This window comes from Phyllobates terribilis, unplaced genomic scaffold (genome assembly GCF_046119375.1).
Source record: "Phyllobates terribilis strain yellow unplaced genomic scaffold, ASM4611937v1 Scaffold_9__5_contigs__length_417890890, whole genome shotgun sequence".
NCBI classification, from domain to species: Eukaryota; Metazoa; Chordata; class Amphibia; order Anura; family Dendrobatidae; genus Phyllobates; species Phyllobates terribilis.
In genome coordinates this window covers 392,524,329-392,548,817 of record NW_027362769.1, presented here as the reverse complement: position 1 = coordinate 392,548,817, position 24,489 = coordinate 392,524,329, and the positions used below count along the sequence as shown (strand labels likewise).

The window sequence follows — 24,489 nt, the reverse complement described above, 5'->3', positions numbered from 1 at the left end:
ATCATCAAAAAGTTAATATATTTCAGTTCTTCAATCCAAAAAGTGAAACTCCTATATTATATAGAGTCATTACAAAGAGTCATGAAGAACTGAAATAAATTAACTTTTTGATGATATTCTAATTTTGTGAGAAGCCCCTGTACCTCCTGTAAATGCACATTTTCCTTTCTCTGTGCTTATTTGGTGAGTCAGATTTTGGTGAATCAGAGCCTCCTCATATTCCGGCTGCTCTTCCTCCCCTCTCACAGCATGCAGGTTCTCAGGGAGGTAACTGCAGCTTCATCTCCCTCCTCCTGTTTTTTTCTTGCATAGACTTATATGAATATTTACAGACATAATGGGGATCTCCGGGTGGCGGGAGGATGAGGAGGATGATGAGACCTCTAATAATATACTACAAGGTTTCATGTCCAGCGTGTAATAGAATATAATGATCGGTTTGCTTTAATTATAATATAACTTCACTTTGAGGTCGTCCAGCGAAATGGAGACACAACATTATTGTGATGAATTGCTTCTTATTCCATCCCGAGAGGAGGGGTCACATAAAGAGGTGGAGTCCCATAAAGAGGTGGAGTCCCATAAAGAGGTGGAGTCCCATAAAGAGGTGGGGTCCCATAAAGAGGTGGGGTCCCAGAAAGAGGTGGGGTCCCAGAAAGAGGTGGGGTCCCAGAAAGAGGTGGGGTCCCAGAAAGAGGTGGGGTCCCATAAAGAGGTGGAGTCCCATAAAGAGGTGGAGTCCCATAAAGAGGTGGGGTCCCATAAAGAGGTGGAGTCCCATAAAGAGGTGAAGTCACATAAAGAGGTGGGGTCCCATAAAGAGGCGGAGTCACAGGAAGAGGCGGAGCTGGCAGATCCTGTGCATGTCGATGGAGCCTGGGTGACTCTGTGACAATATGACGGCTCCACAGCTGAAAAATGGCTGCAGAATCTACTACTTTCTGAATCTGGCTACTTAGTGAAGACCAGAAACACAAATGGCTGATATCAGAGAAAAATAGCTGAAAGTGAAAAAGTGGTAGTCTTCATAGTCCTGAGCTTCCTCCTTGGATGACCCCGCACTTAAAATCTCAAACACAAATTTTTAAGCATTCATATAATCTACATTATATACGAAGCCCCCCGTGCACAGAAACTCACAGATTTATGTAAACTGTTCTTTATGGAGGGTTTGTTACAATGTACAAGTGAAGGATCAGTGACTCCAGCTTTGCTGCATTGCCTCCTGGAGGCTGAGGATGTCTGAAAGTCACCTCCTTTATGTTTATAGGGTCAATGCTAATGTTCTAGCCCCTCACCATGCTTTACACTGCAGCTTTGGTTGATTTAGATTGTCTGCTGAGCATAATGTCAGTGCATGGAGAATTATAAGGGCAGAATAATCAAGAAACACAAATAAAAGAAGGTAACTGTCACACATATACAAAGGGGCGGAGCTTCCATATGTGGGAGGTGTATTATAATCAACTAGATCCTTCTTAGAGATTTGCTGATTGATTTCCCCTTAGTTTATAGAAGCTGGAGGGTGAGAGGTGATTGTGGGTCATTTTTCCACCATCCTACAATATAACAATATGTCAGTGCCGCCACATGGCTCCTCTCACAGCTCCGTGCGGAAGCTCAGCCCGCTCCCCTCCATCTTCTTCTTGTATTCCTCATCAAATACAATATTCTGTGAGACCAAGAAATGATTCTTCCAGTCGCCAACTTTACCTGAAATTGAAAACAACGAGGGGTTAATAACTAGCAGTTAAAGGCATATGTACTGAAGATCTGGCTCATGAATCAGGCTGCTCAGGATGAACACACCTCCCATCTACAATACTCCTTCCTCCCACAATCTCACCTTTCCTCATGAAGGGCGAGATGGACTGGTCAAATATAAAGGACGGCAGGACACTGAAGTTGGCCATCGGGTTTTCCTTCATGGCTGCGAAGGTTGTGTGACGCAGAACGGTCTCCAGCACCTCCGCACTCAGCTCTCTGCCCAGAAATTCTGCTATTTTTGTGATTTCTCGTTTTGGGTCCTGATGACAGAATTTATAGGTAAGTACAAGATGCTGAGAGTCCAGGTACGTGATGTTTCACTGTCCTTACCTCAATGAGGTCCTCGTAGAAGACGTAGAGAATCTGGTGCTGGTCTTTTACCTTCCACCATCCGATGACGTGGTCGAACCAACTGCCCCAAGGAACTGAAAGTAGGGAATAGTGAGGAGCACGAAGAGGAGGAACATGGAGAGAAAACAAGCAGTAGCATGGCATGGAGGAATATGGAGAGGAGAGAAAACAAGGTGGAGGATGGCAAGGAGAAACATGAAGAAGAGAGAAAATAAGGAGGAACATGGAGAGGAGAGAAAACAAGGAGGAACATGGCAAGAAGGAACATGAAGAGGAGAGGAAACAAGGAGGAACATGACCAGGAGGAACATGGAGAGGAGAGAAAGCAAAGAGGAGCATGGCAAGGAGGAACATGGAGAGGAGAGAAACATGGAGGTGCATGTAGGAGGAGCATGGCAAGGAGCAACAGAGAAAGAACATGATAAGGAGAAGCACAGCAAGGAAATGAGGAGGAACATGGTGGGAAAACAGTGATGAGTGGTTGAGGAGGATCACAGTGAAGAGAGGCTGAGGAGGAACATGATAAACAGGAGCATAGTTAAGAAGCAAGGAGGACCCAATGAGAAGCATGGTGAGGAAATGTGGAGGAACATGGTGGCAAAACATTGAGTAATATGAAGAGTAAGGGAATCAAGCAGGAACATGGAATTCCAGAAAAGGAGCATGGTGAGAAGGAGCATGGCGAGGAAATGTGTATAAACATGGTGGGAAAACAATGATGAGCATTTGAGGAGGAACATGGTGAAGAGAGGCAGAGAAGGAACATTGTAGGAATGATATAGCTTAAAATCTTAATAAGCCAGACGATTAGATTAGTTAAGCCAAGAGAAATACACTATTGTGATCATGTTGACTTATAATTGTAAGTGTATTTCTGTGGCTGGTCAAGAATAAGGCCACGGCCCCACTATCAGTATTTGGTCAGTGTTCAGTCAGTATTTTTTCTCAGGAGTGGGAGCCAAAACCAGGAGTGGGTGATAAATGCAGAATTGGTGACTTTTTTCTATTATACCTTTTCTCTGATTGTTCCTCATCTGGTTTTAGCTCCCACTCCTGAGAAAAAATACTGACCAAATACTAACCAAATACTGATAGTGGGGCCATGTCCTTAAACTGAATGTTGACTTATCTTCATTTGGAAACAATGAATGTTTGCTAATTATTTTAATTAACCTTTGTGGATCCTGTGCCTTATTTACAAACAAGACATCAAGACAAACTAAGCAAATTCATTGAGATGTGAGGATGCCTCCCTAACCTCTTACCTGTGACTGTGTACTTGAAGGACAACTGTAACTGTTTTGGGGGGCATGTGTTTCTGTAGCTGTCGGACTTGGGACAGAGAATCGAGGAGAAGCAAGAGGACACTTAAACTCTGTCACACCATCAGCTTGGAAGGATGACTTTACCCAAAGAGACACAGATTTGGATTCTACATGATTCTAGTCTAAGGGTATAAAGCCCTGACTGGAAAGATACAGATCTGCTCCTTTAACCATCAGAGAGCCCATGGATACATTTGGGGAGACCAGGTTGGGACGATGAAGTCACCTGGCCCCATGGATATGTTATTTGGGGTTGCCAGGAGGGACCCACCGGTTGCCTGGAACTCATGGAGACATTCGGAGAAGCCATATTGGGACCCGCCAGTCATCTGGCCCCATGGAAACTCTCGAAGAGGCCAGGGTGGGACCCTCGGGTCTCCTGGCCTTGTACCCCGATGGACTGCTAGCTTCCTAATCTTGCCGCTACCTCCTCTCTGTGGGGGCCCGCCAGAGGCGGGGGGGCCACTGGTGGAGGTAGTCAGCCCTGGAAGTTCCAAATTCGCAGCTGTTATATCCCAGGTGGGCGGAGCCAAAGGGTGAGACTGTGTAATGTTATATCATCTTGGGTATTTGCTAGGACTGTTCTATGTGTTTATTGCCCGCTTTGTCGTTTAATAAAGTATTGCCTTGCTGTTTTACCCTCACCCTGTGTTGTCTGAGTAGCATTACGCCCACGGAAGACCCCGTGTCTTCACAAACATGATAAGGAGGAACATGAGAAGAGAGAAAACAAGGAACCCAGCGATGAACCAAGGAGGAATGGCAGAGAAGGAATGTGCCGAGGAGTAGCATGGTGAAGAGAGGCTGGAGAGGAACATGATTAGGAGATGCAAGGTGAGAAATTGAGGAGGAACGAGGTGAAAAAATGAGGCACATGGCGAGGAAAGGTAGAATGTAGAGGGACTAAAGTGAGGAAAAAAAAGGGATCCAAGGAGGAGCATGGTGAGGAAATGGTGGGAAAACAGTGAGTAACATGCAGAGAAAGGGAAACAAGTAGGAACGTGAAATGCCAGAAAAGGAGTGTGGTGAGAAGGAGCATGGCAATGAAAGCTGGATGAACTTGGTGGGAAAACAGTGATAAGCAGTTAAGGAGCAACACGGTAAAGAGAGGCTGAGAAGGAACATGATAAGGAAGAGCATGGCAAGGAAATGAGGAAGAACATGGAGAGGAGAGGAATCAAGGAACCCAGCGATGAACCAAGGAGGAATGGCAGAGATAAAATGTGGTGAGGAGGAGCATGGTGAAGAGATTCTGATTAAGAACATAAAAAGGAGGAACATGGCGAGAAATCGAGGAGGAACGAGGTGAAAAAATTAGTAACAACATGGCAAGGAAAAGTAGAAGAATAATGTAGAGGGAGTACAGTGAGGAACACGGAGAGGAGATGAAAGGAGCATGGTGAGAAGAGGAGCAGCAGATGAGCGCATAGAGGAAACAATGAGGAACATGGTAAGTAAACAAGGCGGAACATGGAGAGGAAACAAGGAGGAACATGGAGAGGAGAGGAAGGTAAACATGGAGGAAGACTGTGAGGAGAGGCTAAGGAACACTATGGAAAAATGATGAGGAAAATGATGAGGAACATGGTAAAGTCATAAGGAGGAACATAGGAAGCAGTGAAGAACATGGAGAAGAAGGAGAAACGTGGTAGGGAAACAGGAATGTTCTGAGCCTCTTGCATTTACCATTTCCAGATGAAAATGTTGAGAAAAATTCATTCCAGGTCCCAGGATCTGGTAAACCTTTATTGATCCTGTGGAAATGGAAGTAGGAGACCATGTTGTCTTTGGCGTTCCGAGCAACATAAACGACCTGATATAGAGGAAAAACACAAAGATAGAGACACCAACAATACAAATGACGACTTCAGCTTGTTTCCAAGAGCCTTAAACAATGGTCACCTCAACCTTCAGATTACAAATACGACCTCTTTAATGCCACTTGATTAGACCATTATCGAACGGCATCCTTTGCTATAATAAATATATACTCCCAGCAATGAATACTGATCCATCCTTGGTGGGGTCTTTTATGCTGAAGGGGGAGACCGGCCCACACACTCCCTGTGCTGACATCACGTGGGGGGCTGGCCTCCAGCCTTCACATTTTTATTAAAATCACTAACTTCTGGGATAACTTATCACTCATTGATCACAGAAGCTTGCAAACGATGTCATAATTTCCATTATGAATTTGCCTTTCTTTAGAGACCACACACAACATAGTTGCGGTCTGTTATTTTGGTACTGTTGCGCCACAGCTCCCCGGAGGGGCTTACAGCTACGGGATAATAAGCATATTGTTCCTTAGCTGACCCTGTTACTAAAAATATAGGCCCTGTTATTATCGGACGTATGGAACTTTAGTTATTCCATATTTCGCGTCGGCTCCGGCCCGGCTGCAGACCTCTGTTAAATCCCCTATGAAGCTCTGGGAATACAACCTTCTCAGCTAGATGTCAATTAATCACAAGCCTGTATTAATTGGGTTTGGTAGCACCTTTTGGGTTAGCAATTGCTTACCAGGCATTTCTCATGTGTGTGTTAATTTGCATACAGACAGATTGTAGATTGTCAGCTCTTCTCTTTTGAAAATTACTATAGGGGAGGGGGGAGAAGAAGAGTGGTCGGGGAGGGAGAAATTCTTAATATTTTTCTGACAAAATGTGATATATGTTTGTCGATTTTTGATGATCGCTCAAGATATATATCACATTTACAGACCACAAACTACTGTGAAGCCAGAATACCACTACGGGGCACTGATTTCCGTGGACTAACCCTCCTTTTTGTCGTGTAGGCACCACCCTGTGGGCGTGGGTGACATGATTATCAAACGCGACGTTACTGCCAGCTCTATGCAAACTATACGGCCGGCCGAGTCCGACATCGCTGCCGCCACCCTGGTAGTGCGCCAATGGAGTCGGCAGAACTCACTGGAGCCCGACTGTCGCCGTGGTCTCTTCTCAGCGCACTCAATTATATTCTAAGCCAGAGAAGTGAGAATCGGCAGAATTTCCCCTTTAAATCTCAAACTCATCAATTCTTCACGTTCACCTTGATGTTCTTCTCCCAGAAAGATGGCGGCACGAGCTGTATCGGTAAGTGAGTTTTCAGGAGGCGCGGTGACTCCATGGCGTTAGCGGCGTGCACACCTACAATGTCAGAAGATCGGAAGCCGATTATGTTTTTAGCACAGTTTTTCGGTTCACCTTTGCAGCTCACAGCTACAGACCTGAGGTCTCTCTCGTACCTGACAGCATGGCTTCCACATTTAGATCTATGAATGGCACCTTGACAAAGCACGGGGCCCGCATGCTCTTCTCCACATCCCCATTCAGCATTATCAGGTCCACAATCTCCTGCACCCATGTAGTTCCTGCAAAGACACATCCACAGGAAGAACCTTTTACACCATAAACTAAATCTTCTATTAGTATGCATGTCCCCTTTAAATCTTAAAGTGACATTGCAACTATAATTTCCAGATTTTTTGTTTTATTTGAAACCCATTATATTCTGTCTCCAGGAAGGGCACAAGTGAAATAACATGTATTGTACTTTTCCTTAAAATATTTGACTAGTACAGGGGTGGGGAACCTTTTTTCTGCCGAGGGCCATTTGAACATTTCTACCATCATTCAGTGGCCGCACAAACTTCTCAACTTGTAAAATTATCTACTATATTTGGTCAAACAATTAATGAACTCACCCCTAATGTGATGGCTGCTGGAGCTGCTTCTCTTTGGTGCAGCTTTGATGTTAGGTGATATTGAGCATGCTGCTTCTCACAACTGCTATTCCAGGTTTGCATCAGTCTGAAGCGCAGTCAACTCATTGTGATAATAAGTTTTGTAAAACATATACATCACATAGGAGATACAGAGACTGCTGTATATACATCACATAGGAGATACAGAGACTGCTGTATATACATCACATAGGAGATACAGAGACTGCTGTATATACATCACATAGGAGATACAGAGACTGGTGTATATACAGTACAGACCAAAAGTTTGGACACACCTTCTCATTTAAAGATTTTTCTGTATTTTCATGACTATGAAAATTGTACATTCACACTGAAGGCATCAAAACTATGAATTAACACGTGGAATTATATACTTAACAAAAAAGTGTGAAACAACTGAAAATATGTCTTATATTCTAGGTTCTGCCAAGTAGCCACCTTTTGCTTTGATGACTGCTTTGCACACTCTTGGCATTCTCTTGATGAGCTTCAAGAGGTAGTCACCGGAAATGGTCTTCCAACAATCTTGAAGGAGTTCCCAGAGATGCTTAGCACTTGTTGGCCCTTTTGCCTTCACTCTGCGGTCCAGCTCACCCCAAACCATCTCGATTGGGTTCAGGTCTGGTGACTGTGGAAGCCAGGTCATCTGGCGTAGCACCCCATCACTCTCCTTCTTGGTCAAATAGCCCTTACACAGCCTGGAGGTGTTTGGGGTCATTGTCCTGTTGAAAAATAAATGATGGTCCAACTAAACGCAAACCGGATGGAATAGCATGCCGCTGCAAGATGCTGTGGTAGCCATGCTGGTTCAGTATGCCTTCAATTTTCAATAAATCCCCAACAGTGTCACCAGCAAAGCCCCCCACACCATCACACCTCCTCCTCCATGCTTCACGGTGGGAACCAGGCATGTAGAGTCCATCCGTTCACCTTTTCTGCGTCACACAAAGACACGGTGGTTGGAACCAAAGATCTCAAATTTGGACTCATCAGACCAAAGCACAGATTTCCACTGGTCTAATGTCCATTCCTTGTGTTCTTTAGCCCAAACAAGTCTCTTCTGCTTGTTGCCTGTCCTTAGCAGTGGTTTCCTAGCAGCTATTTTACCATGAAGGCCTGCTGCACAAAGTCTCCTCTTAACAGTTGTTGTAGAGATGTGTCTGCTGCTAGAACTCTGTGTGGCATTGACCTGGTCTCTAATCTGAGCTGCTGTTAACCTGCGATTTCTGAGGCTGGTGACTCAGATAAACTTATCCTCAGAAGCAGAGGTGACTCTTGGTCTTCTTTTCCTGGGGCGGTCCTCATGTGAGCCAGATTCATTGTAGCGCTTGATGGTTTTTGCAACTGCACTTGGGGACACTTTCAAAGTTTTCCCAATTTTTCGGACTGACTGATCTTCATTTCTTAAAGGAATGATGGCCACTCGTTTTTCTTTACTTAGCTGCTTTTTTTTTGCCATAATACAAATTCTAACAGTCTATTCAGTGAAGACAAAAGGGCCAACAAGTGCTAAGCATCTCTGGGAACTCCTTCAAGATTGTTGGAAGACCATTTCCGGTGACTACCTCTTGAAGCTCATCAATAGAATGCCAAGAGTGTGCAAAGCAGTCATCAAAGCAAAAGGTGGCTACTTTGAAGAACCTAGAATATAAGACATATTTTCAGTTGTTTCACACTTTTTTGTTAAGTATATAATTCCACATGTGTTAATTCATAGTTTTGATGCCTTCAGTGTGAATGTACAATTTTCATGGTCATGAAAATACAGAAAAATCTTTAAATGAGAAGGTGTGTCCAAACTTTTGGTCTGTACTGTACATCACATAGGAGACACAGAGACTGTTATATATACACATCATATAGGAGACACCGAGACTGCTGTATATACATCACATAGGAGACACAGAGACTGCTGTAAATACATCACATAAGAGACACAGAGACTGCTGTATATACATCACATAGGAGACACCGAGACTGCTGTATATACATCACATAGGAGACATCAAGATTGCTGTACTGTATATACATCACAGGAGACGCTGGGGGGCATAGACATCACTGGGGACTATAAGGCTGATGCTGCTCTCTTCCTCTGTTTGGAGTGCATTGCACGCTAACTCCGCCCACAAAGTACATCCAGACGCTGGCATTGGCCCACGTGAGGATGTAATCCTTGTGTGTGCACAAAGTGCAAGTGGAGGTTTAAAGGGCCAGCAGCCGTGGTCCACATAAATCTGCCCGGGAGGTGCAGAAAAGGCCCCTGGACTAGTCCCTGACATGGTGTGACTTGGAGCTGCTGCCATTGGCAGTAAGGGTGTGCATATTATGGTATCAGAGTTGTAATAACGGTCATATTATGTCAGGTGATTGTGCTCTCTCTAATCCAAACCCAAATTTAAGATATTAAACGTCTCAGATTCCTGGGAGCTTCATCTGGCATATAGAAAATCATACTGAGGATAAGAGGGGATACATACTTAATTCTGGTTAACACCTTTATGCCCAATTTTGTTTCAATGACCTGACAGTGAAAGATGATTTCCAGGATCATGAGCCCTTTAATTCCCCTCCCCCACCTCCACTATAGTTTCCTCATTCCTGGCTCTAAACTTTATGGTTTATGAGGATTCAGCAAAATAGACTCAGAGAAAACTGAGGCAACCTCTGCCCTGTCCTTCCTCTCCTCCAACTATAAATATGGTCTTGACCTCGGGTGAGTTACCTGGGCAAACTGCAGCATTATTGGATTCCAAACACAAGGGGGAGCTCGCTGTATACAGAGAAACATGATAAGATTCTGTCTGCAGCCACCACTAGGGGGAGCTCCCTGTATACAGAGACACATGATAAGATCCTGTCTGCAGCCACCAATAGGGGGAGCTCCCTGTATACTGAGAAACATGATAAGATTCTGTCTGCAGCCACCACTAGGGGGAGCTCCCTGTATACAGAGACACATGATAAGATCCTGTCTGCAGCCACCAATAGGGGGAGCTCCCTGTATACTGAGAAACATGATAAGATTCTGTCTGCAGCCACCACTAGGGGGAGCTCCCTGTATACTGAGAAACATAATAAGATTCTGTCTGCAGCCACCACTAGGGGGAGCTCCCTGTATACAGAGATACATGATAAGATCCTGTCTGCAGCCACCACTAGGGGGAGCTCCCTGTATACAGAGATACATGATAAGATCCTGTCTGCAGCCACCACTAGGGGAAGCTCCCTGTATACAGAGATACATGATAAGATCCTGTCTGCAGCCACCACTAGGGGGAGCTTCCTGTATACAGAAATACATGATAAGATCCTGTCTGCAGCCACCACTAGGGGGAGCTCCCTGTATACAGAGATACATGATAAGATCCTGTCTGCAGCCACCACTAGGGGGAGCTCCCTGTATACAGAGATACATGATAAGATCCTGTCTGCAGTCACCACTAGGGGGAGCTCCCTGTATACAGAGATACATGATAAGATCCTGTCTGTAGCCACCACTAGGGGGAGCTCCCTGTATACAGAGATACATGATAAGATCCTGTCTGCAGCCACCACTAGGGGGAGCTCCATGTATACAGAGATACATGATAAGATCCTGTCTGCAGCCACCACTAGGGGGAGCTCCCTGTATACAGAGATACATGATAAGATCCTGTCTGCAGTCACCACTAGGGGGAGCTCCCTGTATACAGAGATACATGATAAGATCCTGTCTGCAGCCACCACTAGGGGGAGCTCCCTGTATATAGAGATACATGATAAGATTCTGTCTTCAGCCACCACTAGGGGGAGCTCCCTGTATACAGAGATACATGATAAGATCCTGTCTGTAGCCACCACTAGGGGGAGCTCCATGTATACAGAGATACATGATAAGATCCTGTCTGCAGCCACCACTAGGGGGAGCTCCCTGTATACAGAGATACATGATAAGATCCTGTCTGCAGCCACCACTAGGGGGAGCTCCCTGTATAGAGAGATACATGATAAGATCCTGTCTGCAGCCACCACTAGGGGGAGCTCCTGTATACAGAGACACATGATCTCCCCTCCCCCATTCGATCACTCACCTGCTTTAGGAAACGTAGCGATCAGGATATCGTCCTCTCGGGCCTGAAAGTTATAGATTTGGTCCCAGGTGTCGCAGGTGGATTTGGGGAGCGGGATGCCTTCGATCTCTCCTATTTTTACGGTCATGTTCTTCATGTCTTCGGCTAGCTTCTCTATTAATTCTGGATCCATTCTGGAATCACACTAACTAATTTTAGTCATCAGACATTTTTGGGGCGATGTCACTTTAAATAAGTTTGTAACGAAAAGTTTCTTAAAGGGCCAGCGCCCACATTTCCTTCCAGTCCTGACTCAGCGGTGTCTGATCTCCCCCTCCTCTTGGTGTGAGCACTTCCCAGGATCTCCTCTCACCTGCCGCTTGTCTCCTCTCCGGCTGTCGCTGCTTTTCCTGCTTCTTCTTTTTCTTTTCCACCTTTGACCAATTATTTCTTGTTTTAGAATAACTCGTTCTAGTTATATATTGCCGCTTATTAGCCCCTCCCCCAACAGTAGCCCCGCCCCTTAGTCCTACTGCCCCTATATAAGAGCCCAGCTTTCTCCCTGCCCCCCTCTAACATGGTGAGATCCAGGGACTTGTGCTGATCCTTTCTTGACCTTCACTTTTTGGCGTCTACCTCTGTCTTCCATGTTGCAGCGCGGTATCTCTGCATAGGAGCTCGCTAATGTCTTTATACTCTAGTTACATCCAAAGCTGCATCCAAACCTCTCTAGCTTTCTTGTTGTGCAGCTGCTGTTGAAGGTGAAGGGTTAACCTTACATGGTCGCACCCTATCCGGGGTGTACGTCTTCTGACTATATACATTATATGGGCTGTGGGTCCAGGGACAGCGTCGCTATCAGCGAGGTACATTGTACCGCTGCTATCAGTCATGTGGTGGAGGCCGCTGGATCTGGGTGGAAGGTGACGGCCCCTGGTCTGAACCTTTGTAACGTGTGAAAGTTCAATCAGGTGCACATTGTAACGCAGCGACCTCTGCGCACAGATCTGATCATCCTCGCAATTGATAAATCTGCCGAAATTATCTGGAAAAGTCTCAATGACGTAAAAGTTCATAAAACTAAGCAAAAGACGAAAATCACTAGTTGACAGGTCACGACAAAAAAAAACTGGTGGAAATGCAATATTGAATCGAAACCTTTGTGTTCACAGGTGACAGTTTGTTACAACGTATCAGTGCAGACATAAACACAGCTCTTACCTGCTCTGATACATTGTAACAAACCCTCAGAATGATTAGGCCAGGAGGGGATTTAGAGGCTGTTTAAACTCAACACGAGCAAGCAGAGATCTTCAAGTTGTGTCTCTTGGAGCAGGGGTGCACAACATTTTTTTGGCCCAAGGGCTGCAAAAAATTAAAGGGGTACTTACAAGAATACATCACCAGAACCAAATTTTGAATATTTGAGAAGGATTTGTAAACATTCTGCTCCAAAAAATAAATATGAACATACGCTAACTTACACTGAGTCTTTGGAGCAGAAACTGAGCTCAATCTGGCCAAATCCTTCTCATAATCTCAAAACTCTAAATATTTAGGATTTTTAAGTTTTAATGTAGCCATGAAGCAGTACATGAATGCAGCGCCAGAACCACCATCAGTACATGAATGCAATGTCAGAACCACCATTAGTACATGAATGCAGTGCCAGAACCATCAGTACATGATTGCTACATGTGTACAAGATCAAAACCACCGTCAGCACATGAATGCAGCACCAGAACCAACATCAGTATATTAATGCAGCACCAGAACCACCGTCAGTACATGAATGTAGTGTTAGATCCACCATCAGTATATGAATGCAGCACCAAAACCACCGTCGATACATGAATGCAGTGCCAGAACTACCGTCAGTACATGAATGCAATGTCAGAACCACCATCAGTACATGAATGCAGTGGCAGAACCACCATCAGAACATGAATACAGCGTCAGAACCACCATTAGTACATGAATACAGTGCATGAACCACCATCAGTACATGAATGTAGTGTTAAAACCACCATTAGTACATTAATGCAGTGCCAGAACCACCATCAGTACATGAATGCAGCGTCAGAACCACCATTAGTACATGAATAAATCACGAAGCTAAGTACAGCGATCAATTGCAATGTCAGGTTAGCCCCATGTACAATTGTATCACATGAACCTACAACTCCCAGTAGGTCTTTAACAATGGTATGGAGATACTGGGAGTTGTTGTTAGCAGTCATCATCAGACCGCGGACCATACAGGAAGCACAGCACTGATGAAATGTAGTCAGTATCACAAATAAACATTTACACTCAGGTACTGTATAGGTGACATCTTCTCTGATTGAAGTCATTTCCATCACTTTTTGTCTCCATGTAGCACAGACGCCATGATAAGAGTTCATCTCTGCACATTCCCTCTTCTCCGTCTGCAGCAGCGACTCCCGACACGGTGCCCTTAAAAATAAAAGCATCACTATACGGCCTCATAAATAAAGATATCTCCTAACCTATGCGTCTAAATAAAAAAATGCCTGTGCTTCCTGCATAACATATCCCACCCACACTGCTCCTCTCCAAAATATCCCCCGCACACTGCACCCTCTGCAAAATGTCCCCCGCACACTGCACCCTCTGCAAAATATCCCCCGCACACTGCACCCTCTGCAAAATATCCCCCGCACACTGCACCCTCTGCAAAATGTCCCCCGCACACTGCACCCTCTGCAAAATGTCCCCCGCTCACTGCACCCTCTGCAAAATGTCCCCCGCTCACTGCACCCTCTGCAAAATGTCCCCCGCACACTGCACCCTCTGCAAAATGTCCCCCGCACACTGCACCCTCTGCAAAATGTCCCCCGCACACTGCACCCTCTGAATAATGTCCCCCGCACACTGCACCCTCTGCAAAATGTCCCCCGCACACTGCACCCTCTGCAAAATGTCCCCCGCTCACTGCACCCTCTGCAAAATGTCCCCCGCTCACTGCACCCTCTGAAAAATGTCCCCCGCACACTGCACCCTCTGCAAAATGTCCCCCACACACTGCACCCTCTGCAAAATGTCCCCCGCTCACTGCACCCTCTGCAAAATGTCCCCCGCTCACTGCACCCTCTGCAAAATGTCCCCCGCACACTGAACCCTCTGCAAAATGTCCCCCGCACACTGCACCCTCTGCAAAATGTCCCCCGCACACTGCACCCTCTGCAAAATGTCCCCCCGCACACTGCACCCTCTGCAAAATGTCCCCCGCACACTGCACCCTCTGCAAAATGTCCCCCGCACACTGCACCCTCTGCAAAATGTCCCCCGCACACTGCACCCTCTGCAAAATGTCCCCCGCACACTGCACCCTCTGCAAAATGTCCCCCGCACACTGCACCCTCTGCAAAATGTCCCCCGCACACTGCACCCTCTGAATAATGTCCCCCGCACACTGCACCCTCTGCAAAATGTCCCCTGCACACTGCACCCTCTGCAAAATGTCCCCCCGCACACTGCACCCTCTGCAAAATGTCCCCCGCACACTGCACCCTCTGCAAAATGTCCCCCGCACACTGCACCCTCTGCAAAATGTCCTCCGCACACGGCACCCTCTGCAAAATATCCCCCGCACACTGCACCCTCTGCAAAATGTCCCCCGCTCACTGCACCCTCTGCAAAATGCACAACATCCTTCAGCATGCCTGCAATAGAGGCTGTGTGCCCACTATGCGTTTTTCAAGCGTTTTTGCTGCGGAATTTCCGCAGTGAAAACGCTTAAAAAACGTTGGGTAATCCGTGCCCCATGGTCCCCAGTGATAATCCGCTGTGCACATGCTGTGGAAATTTCCTCTGTGGATTATCAGTGCGGAAAAATACGCAGCATGTCCATTAATTTTGCGGAATCGAGGCGTTTTCGCTGCCATTGACTTGCATTGAATCACATAATATCCGCATGACTACATCTGCACAAGCGGATATGAAGCGATTCAATGTGCGGATGGTACCCGGGTCTGGAGAAGAGGAGACTCTCATCCAGACCCGTCCATAGAACCTGTATAAAAAAAGAATAAAATAAAAAAATACATTATACTCACCTTCTGATGGCCCCCGGTCTCCTCAGCGATGCGTCCGGTCTGTTGTATGGCTCGCGGTGGTGTGAGGGCCTGCCATGACGTCAATGAGTCATGTGACAGATCACAGCTCAGCAGACGGTATCACACAGGAGAGGATTAGATACACGGCTCAGCAGACGGTATCACACAGGAGAGGATTAGATACACGGCTCAGCAGACGGTATCACACAGGAGAGGATTAGATACACGGCTCAGCAGACAGTATCACACAGGAGAGGATTAGATACACGGCTCAGCAGACGGTATCACACAGGATAGGATTAGATACACAGCTCAGCAGACAGTATCACACAGGATAGGATTAGATACACGGCTCAGCAGACAGTATCACACAGGAGAGGATTAGATACACGGCTCAGCAGACGGTATCACACAGGAGAGGATTAGATACACAGCTCAGCAGACAGTATCACACAGGATAGGATTAGATACACGGCTCAGCAGACAGTATCACACAGGAGAGGATTAGATACACGGCTCAGCAGACAGTATCACACAGGATAGGATTAGATACACGGCTCAGCAGACAGTATCACACAGGATAGGATTAGATACACGGATCAGCAGACAGTCTCACACAGGATAGGATTAGATACACGGCTCAGCAGACAGTATCACACAGGAGAGGATTAGATACACGGCTCAGCAGACGGTATCACACAGGAGAGGATGAGATACACGGCTCAGCAGACAGTATCACACAGGAGAGGATTAGATACACGGCTCAGCAGACAGAATCACACAGGAGAGGATTAGATACACGGCTCAGCAGACAGTATCACACAGGAGAGGATTAGATACACGGCTCAGCAGACAGTATCACATAGCAGAGGATTAGATACACGGCTCAGCAGACAGTCTCACACAGGAGAGGATTAGATACATGGCTCAGCAGCCAGTATCACACAGGAGAGGATTAGATACACAGCTCAGCAGACAGAATCACACAGGAGAGGATTAGATACACGGCTCAGCAGACAGTATCACACAGGAGAGGATTAGATACACGGCTCAGCAGACAGTATCACATAGCAGAGGATTAGATACACGGCTCAGCAGACAGTCTCACACAGGAGAGGATTAGATACACAGCTCAGCAGACAGTATCACACAGGATAGGGTTAGATACACAGCTCAGCAGCCAGTATCACACAGGAGAGGATTAGATACACGGCTCAGCAGACAGTATCACACAGGATAGGATTAGATACACAGCTCAGCAGACAGTATCACACAGGAGAGGATTAGATACACGGCTCAGCAGACAGTATCACACAGGATAGGATTAGATACACAGCTCAGCAGCCAGTATCACAATGGAGAGGATTAGATACACGGCTCAGCAGACAGTATCACACAGGAGAGGATTAGATACACGGCTCAGCAGACAGTATCACACAGGAGAGGATTAGATACACGGCTCTGCAGACAGTATCACACAGGAGAGGATTAGATACACAGCTCAGCAGACAGTATCACACAGGATAGGATTAGATACACGGCTCAGCAGACAGTATCACACAGGAGAGGATTAGATACACGGCTCAGCAGACAGTATCACACAGGATAGGATTAGATACACGGCTCAGCAGACAGTATCACACAGGATAGGATTAGATACACGGCTCAGCAGACAGTATCACACAGGAGAGGATTAGATACACGGCTCAGCAGACAGTATCACACAGGATAGGATTAGATACACAGCTCAGCAGCCAGTATCACAATGGAGAGGATTAGATACACGGCTCAGCAGACAGTATCACACAGGAGAGGATTAGATACACGGCTCAGCAGACAGTATCACACAGGAGAGGATTAGATACACGGCTCTGCAGACAGTATCACACAGGAGAGGATTAGATACACAGCTCAGCAGACAGTATCACACAGGATAGGATTAGATACACGGCTCAGCAGACAGTATCACACAGGAGAGGATTAGATACACGGCTCAGCAGACAGTATCACACAGGATAGGATTAGATACACGGCTCAGCAGACAGTATCACACAGGATAGGATTAGATACACGGCTCAGCAGACAGTATCACACAGGATAGGATTAGATACACGGCTCAGCAGACAGTATCACACAGCAGAGGATTAGATACACGGCTCAGCAGACAGTATCACACAGGAGAGGATTAGATACACGGCTCAGCAGACAGTATCACACAGGAGAGGATTAGATACACGGCTCAGCAGACAGTATCACATAGCAGAGGATTAGATACACGGCTCAGCAGACAGTATCACACAGGATAGGATTAGATACACGGCTCAGCAGACAGTCTCACACAGGATAGGATTAGATACACAGCTCAGCAGACAGTATCACACAGGATAGGATTAGATACACGGCTCAGCAGACAGTATCACACAGCAGAGGATTAGATACACGGCTCAGCAGACAGTCTCACACAGGAGAGGATTAGATACACGGCTCAGCAGACAGTATCACACAGGAGTGGATTAGATACACGGCTCTGCAGACAGTATCACACAGTAGAGGATTAGATACACGGCTCAGCAGACAGTATCACACAGGAGTGGATTAGATACACAGCTCAGCAGACAGTATCACACAGGATAGGATTAGATACACGGCTCAGCAGAAAGTATCACATAGCAGAGGATTATATACACGGCTCAGCAGACAGTCTCACACAGGATAGGATTAGATACACAGCTCAGCAGACAGTATCACATAGCAGAGGATTAGATACACGGCTCAGCAGACAGTCTCACACAGGATAGGATTAGATACACAGCTCAGCAGACAGTATCACACAGGATAGGATTAGATACACGGCTCAGCAGACAGTATCACACAGCAGAGGATTAGATACACGGCTCAGCAGACAGTCTCACACAGGAGAGGATTAGATACACGGCTCAGCAGACAGTATCACACAGGATAGGATTAGATACACGGCTCTGCAGACAGTATCACACAGGAGAGGATTAGATACACGGCTCAGCAGACAGTATCACACAGGATAGGATTAGATACACGGCTCAGCAGACAGTATCACACAGGAGTGGATTAGATACACGGCTCTGCAGACAGTCTCACACAGGATAGGATTAGATACACGGCTCAGCAGACAGTATCACACAGGAGTGGATTAGATACACGGCTCTGCAGACAGTCTCACACAGGATAGGATTAGATACACGGCTCAGCAGACAGTATCACAGAGTAGAGGATTAGATACACGGCTCAGCAGACAGTCTCACACAGGATAGGATTAGATACACGGCTCAGCAGACAGTATCACACAGGATAGGATTAGATACACGGCTCAGCAGACAGTCTCACACAGGATAGGATTAGGTACACGGCTCAGCAGACAGTATCACACAGGATAGGATTAGATACACGGCTCAGCAGACAGTATCACACAGGAGAGGATTAGATACACGGCTCAGCAGACAGTATCACACAGGAGAGGATTAGATACACGGCTCAGCAGACAGTATCACACAGGAGAGGATTAGATACACGGCTCAGCAGACAGTATCACACAGGAGAGGATTAGATACACGGCTCAGCAGAAGGTATCACACAGGAGAGGATTAGATACACGGCTCAGCATACAGTATCACACAGGATAGGATTAGATACACAGCTCAGCAGCCAGTATCACACAGGAGAGGATTAGATACACGGCTCAGCAGACAGTATCACACAGGATAGGATTAGATACACGGCTCAGCAGACAGTATCACACAGGAGAGGATTAGATACACAGCTCAGCAGACAGTATCACACAGGAGAGGATTAGATACACGGCTCAGCATACAGTATCACACAGGAGAGGATTAGATACACGGCTCAGCAGACAGTATCACACAGGAGAGGATTAGATACACGGCTCAGCATACAGTATCACACAGGATAGGATTAGATACACAGCTCAGCAGCCAGTATCACACAGGAGAGGATTAGATACACGGCTCAGCAGACAGTATCACACAGGAGAGGATTAGATACACGGCTCAGCAGACAGTATCACACAGGAGAGGATTAGATACACGGCTCAGCAGACAGTATCACACAGGAGAGGATTAGATACACGGCTCAGCAGACAGTATCACACAGGAGAGGATTAGATACACGGCTCAGCAGAAGGTATCACACAGGAGAGGATTAGATACACGGCTCAGCATACAGTATCACACAGGATAGGATTAGATACACAGCTCAGCAGCCAGTATCACACAGGAGAGGATTAGATACACGGCTCAGCAGACAGTATCACACAGGATAGGATTAGATACACGGCTCAGCAGACAGTATCACACAGGAGAGGATTAGATACACAGCTCAGCAGACAGTCTCACACAGGATAGGATTAGATACACGGCTCAGCAGACAGTATCACACAGGATAGGATTAGATACACGGCTCAGCAGACAGTATCACACAGGATAGGATTAGATACATTGCTCAGCAGACAGTATCACACAGGAGAGGATTAGATACACGGCTCAGCAGACAGTATCACACAGGAGAGGATTAGATACACGGCTCTGCAGACAGTATCACACAGGAGAGGATTAGATACACAGCTCAGCAGACAGTATCACACAGGATAGGATTAGATACACGGCTCAGCAGACAGTATCACACAGGAGAGGATTAGATACACGGCTCAGCAGACAGTATCACACAGGATAGGATTAGATACACGGCTCAGCAGACAGTATCACACAGGATAGGATTAGATACACGGCTCAGCAGACAGTATCACACAGGATAGGATTAGATACACGGCTCAGCAGACAGTATCACACAGGAGAGGATTAGATACACAGCTCAGCAGACAGTATCACATAGCAGAGGATTAGATACACGGCTCAGCAGACAGTCTCACACAGGATAGGATTAGATACACAGCTCAGCAGACAGTATCACACAGGATAGGATTAGATACACGGCTCAGCAGACAGTATCACACAGCAGAGGATTAGTTACACGGCTCAGCAGACAGTATCACACAGGAGAGGATTAGATACACGGCTCAGCAGACAGTATCACACAGGAGTGGATTAGATACACGGCTCTGCAGACAGTATCACACAGTAGAGGATTAGATACACGGCTCAGCAGACAGTATCACACAGGAGTGGATTAGATACACGGCTCTGCAGACAGTCTCACACAGGATAGGATTAGATACACGGCTCAGCAGAAAGTATCACACAGGAGTGGATTAGATACACGGCTCTGCAGACAGTCTCACACAGGATAGGATTAGATACACGGCTCAGCAGACAGTATCACACAGGATAGGATTAGATACACGGCTCAGCAGACAGTATCACACAGGATAGGATTAGATACATGGCTCAGCAGACAGTCTCACACAGGATAGGATTAGATACACAGCTCAGCAGACAGTATCACACAGGATAGGATTAGATACACGGCTCAGCAGACAGTATCACACAGCAGAGGATTAGATACACGGCTCAGCAGACAGTCTCACACAGGAGAGGATTAGATACACGGCTCAGCAGACAGTATCACACAGGATAGGATTAGATACACGGCTCTGCAGACAGTATCACACAGGAGAGGATTAGATACACGGCTCAGCAGACAGTATCACACAGGATAGGATTAGATACACGGCTCAGCAGACAGTATCACACAGGAGTGGATTAGATACACGGCTCTGCAGACAGTCTCACACAGGATAGGATTAGATACACGGCTCAGCAGACAGTATCACACAGGAGTGGATTAGATACACGGCTCTGCAGACAGTCTCACACAGGATAGGATTAGATACACGGCTCAGCAGACAGTATCACAGAGTAGAGGATTAGATACACGGCTCAGCAGACAGTCTCACACAGGATAGGATTAGATACACGGCTCAGCAGACAGTCTCACACAGGATAGGATTAGATACACGGCTCAGCAGACAGTATCACACAGGATAGGATTAGATACACGGCTCTGCAGACAGTCTCACACAGGATAGGATTAGATACACGGCTCAGCAGACAGTATCACACAGGAGTGGATTAGATACACGGCTCAGCAGACAGTCTCACACAGGATAGGATTAGATACACGGCTCAGCAGACAGTATCACACAGGATAGGATTAGATACACGGCTCTGCAGACAGTCTCACACAGGATAGGATTAGATACACGGCTCAGCAGACAGTATCACACAGGATAGGATTAGATACACGGCTCAGCAGACAGTATCACACAGGAGAGGATTAGATACACGGCTCAGCAGACAGTATCACACAGGATAGGATTAGATACACGGCTCTGCAGACAGTCTCACACAGGATAGGATTAGATACACAGCTCAGCAGACAGTATCACACAGGAGAGGATTAGATACACGGCTCAGCAGACAGTATCACACAGGATGGGATTAGATACACGGCTCAGCAGACAGTATCACACAGGAGAGGATTAGATACACGGCTCAGCAGACAGTATCACACAGGATAGGATTAGATACACGGCTCTGCAGACAGTATCACACAGGATAGGATTAGATACACAGCTCAGCAGACAGTATCACACAGGAGAGGATTAGATACACGGCTCAGCAGACAGTATCACACAGGATAGGATTAGATACACGGCTCTGCAGACAGTATCACACAGGAGAGGATTAGATACACGGCTCAGCAGACAGTATCACACAGGATGGGATTAGATACACGGCTCAGCAGACAGTATCACACAGGATGGGATTAGATACACGGCTCAGCAGACAGTATCACACAGGATAGGATTAGATACACGGCTCAGCAGACAGTATCACACAGGATGGGATTAGATACACGGCTCAGCAGACAGTATCACACAGGAGAGGATTAGATACACGGCTCAGCAGACAGTATCACACAGGATAGGATTAGATACACGGCTCAGCAGACAGTATCACACAGGAAGGGATTAGATACACGGCTCAGCAGACAGTATCACACAGGATAGGATTAGATACACGGCTCAGCAGACAGTATCACACAGGAGAGGATTAGATACACGGCTCAGCAGACAGTATCACACAGGATAGGATTAGATACACGGCTCAGCAGACAGTATCACACAGGATAGGATTAGATACACGGCTCAGCAGACAGTATCACACAGGAAGGGATTAGATACACGGCTCAGCAGACAGTATCACACAGGATAGGATTAGATACACGGCTCAGCAGACAGTATCACACAGGATAGGATTAGATACACGGCTCAGCAGACAGTATCACACAGGAAGGGATTAGATACACGGCTCAGCAGACAGTATCACACAGGATAGGATTAGATACACGGCTCAGCAGACAGTATCACACAGGAAGGGATTAGATACACAGCTCAGCAGACAGTATCACACAGGATAGGATTAGATACACGGCTCAGCAGACAGTATCACACAGGAGAGGATTAGATACACTGCTCAGCAGACAGTATCACACAGGAGAGGATTAGATACACGGCTCAGCAGACAGTATCACACAGGAGAGGATTAGATACACGGCTCAGCAGACAGTATCACACAGGATAGGATTAGATACACGGCTCAGCAGAAGGTATCACATAAATGCTCCTTCCTGACTCTCCACCATCTATACAGCCCGGTAATCACCCACCAGAAGAAGAGTTGTGTCGCTGTTCTCGGCAGCACAGCATCCATCGTAAACCTGATCTGTGCTGCCGAGAAAGAGGATATTGTGCGCACAGAACTATGTCCAGCCACTAAACTAGCACTGATTCCTTACACGTTGCTGATTCCTTACACGTTGCTGATTCCTTACACGTTGGTGATTTCCTTACACGTTGGTGATTTCCTTACACGTTGTTGATTCCTTACACGTTGCTGATTTCCTTACACGTTGCTGATTCCTTACACGTTGCTGATTTCCTTACACGTTGGTGATTCCTTACACGTTGCTGATTTCCTTACACGTTGGTGATTCCTTACACGTTGCTGATTCCTTACACGTTGTTGATTCCTTACACGTTGCTGATTTCCTTACACGTTGTTGATTCCTTACACGTTGCTGATTTCCTTACACGTTGTTGATTCCTTACACGTTGCTGATTTCCTTACACGTTGTTGATTCCTTACACGTTGATGATTTCCTTACACGTTGCTGTTTCCTTACACATTGCTGATTCCTTACACGTTGCTGATTCCTTACACGTTGCTGATTTCCTTACACGTTGTTGATTCCTTACACGTTGATGATTTCCTTACACGTTGCTGATTCCTTACACGTTGCTGATTTCCTTACACGTTGTTGATTCCTTACACGTTGATGATTTCCTTACACGTTGCTGTTTCCTTACACATTGCTGATTCCTTACACGTTGCTGATTCCTTACACGTTGTTGATTTCCTTACACGTTGCTGATTCCTTACACGTTGTTGATTCCTTACACGTTGCTGATTTCCTTACACGTTGTAGATTTCCTTACACGTTGCTGATTCCTTACACGTTGCTGATTCCTTACACGTTGCTGATTTCCTTACACGTTGCGGATTCCTTACACGTTGTTGATTTCCTTACACGTTGCTGATTCCTTACACGTTGTTGATTCCTTACACGTTCCTGATTCCTTACACGTTGATGATTTCCTTACACGTTGCTGATTCCTTACACGTTGCTGATTCCTTACACATTGCTGATTCCTTACACGTTGCTGATTCCTTACACATTGCTGATTCCTTACACGTTGGTGATTTCCTTACACGTTGCTGATTCCTTACACGTTGATGATTCCTTACACGTTGGTGATTTCCTTACACGTTGCTGATTCCTTACACGTTGATGATTTCCTTACACGTTGTTGATTTCCTTACACGTTGCTGATTCCTTACATGTTGGTGATTTCCTTACACGTTGCTGATTCCTTACACGTTGATGATTACACGTTGGTGATTTCCTTACACGTTGCTGATTCCTTACACGTTGATGATTTCCTTACACGTTGTTGATTTCCTTACACGTTGCTGATTCCTTACACGTTGATGATTTCCTTTCACGTTGTTGATTTCCTTACACGTTGCTGATTCCTTACACGTTGCTGATTCCTTACACATTGCTGATTCCTTACACGTTGCTGATTC

General features: G+C 46.2%; 1 protein-coding gene across 1 annotated transcript; it reads right to left on the bottom strand.

Moving 5' to 3' along the window:
• Window positions 1–804: 804 nt before the first annotated feature.
• LOC141162535 (sulfotransferase 1C4-like) lies at window positions 805–12,467 on the bottom strand. The gene is made up of 8 exons (XM_073648734.1): window positions 11,623–12,467; window positions 11,271–11,443; window positions 6,697–6,822; window positions 6,501–6,598; window positions 5,130–5,256; window positions 2,098–2,192; window positions 1,847–2,027; window positions 805–1,713 (listed from the first exon to the last, which is right to left on the bottom strand). Exons 2-8 carry the CDS (start codon window positions 11,440–11,442, stop codon window positions 1,601–1,603), a joined length of 912 nt encoding a protein of 303 aa, XP_073504835.1. The 5' UTR covers window position 11,443; window positions 11,623–12,467; the 3' UTR covers window positions 805–1,600.
• Between the last annotated feature and the right edge of the window lie 12,022 nt (window positions 12,468–24,489).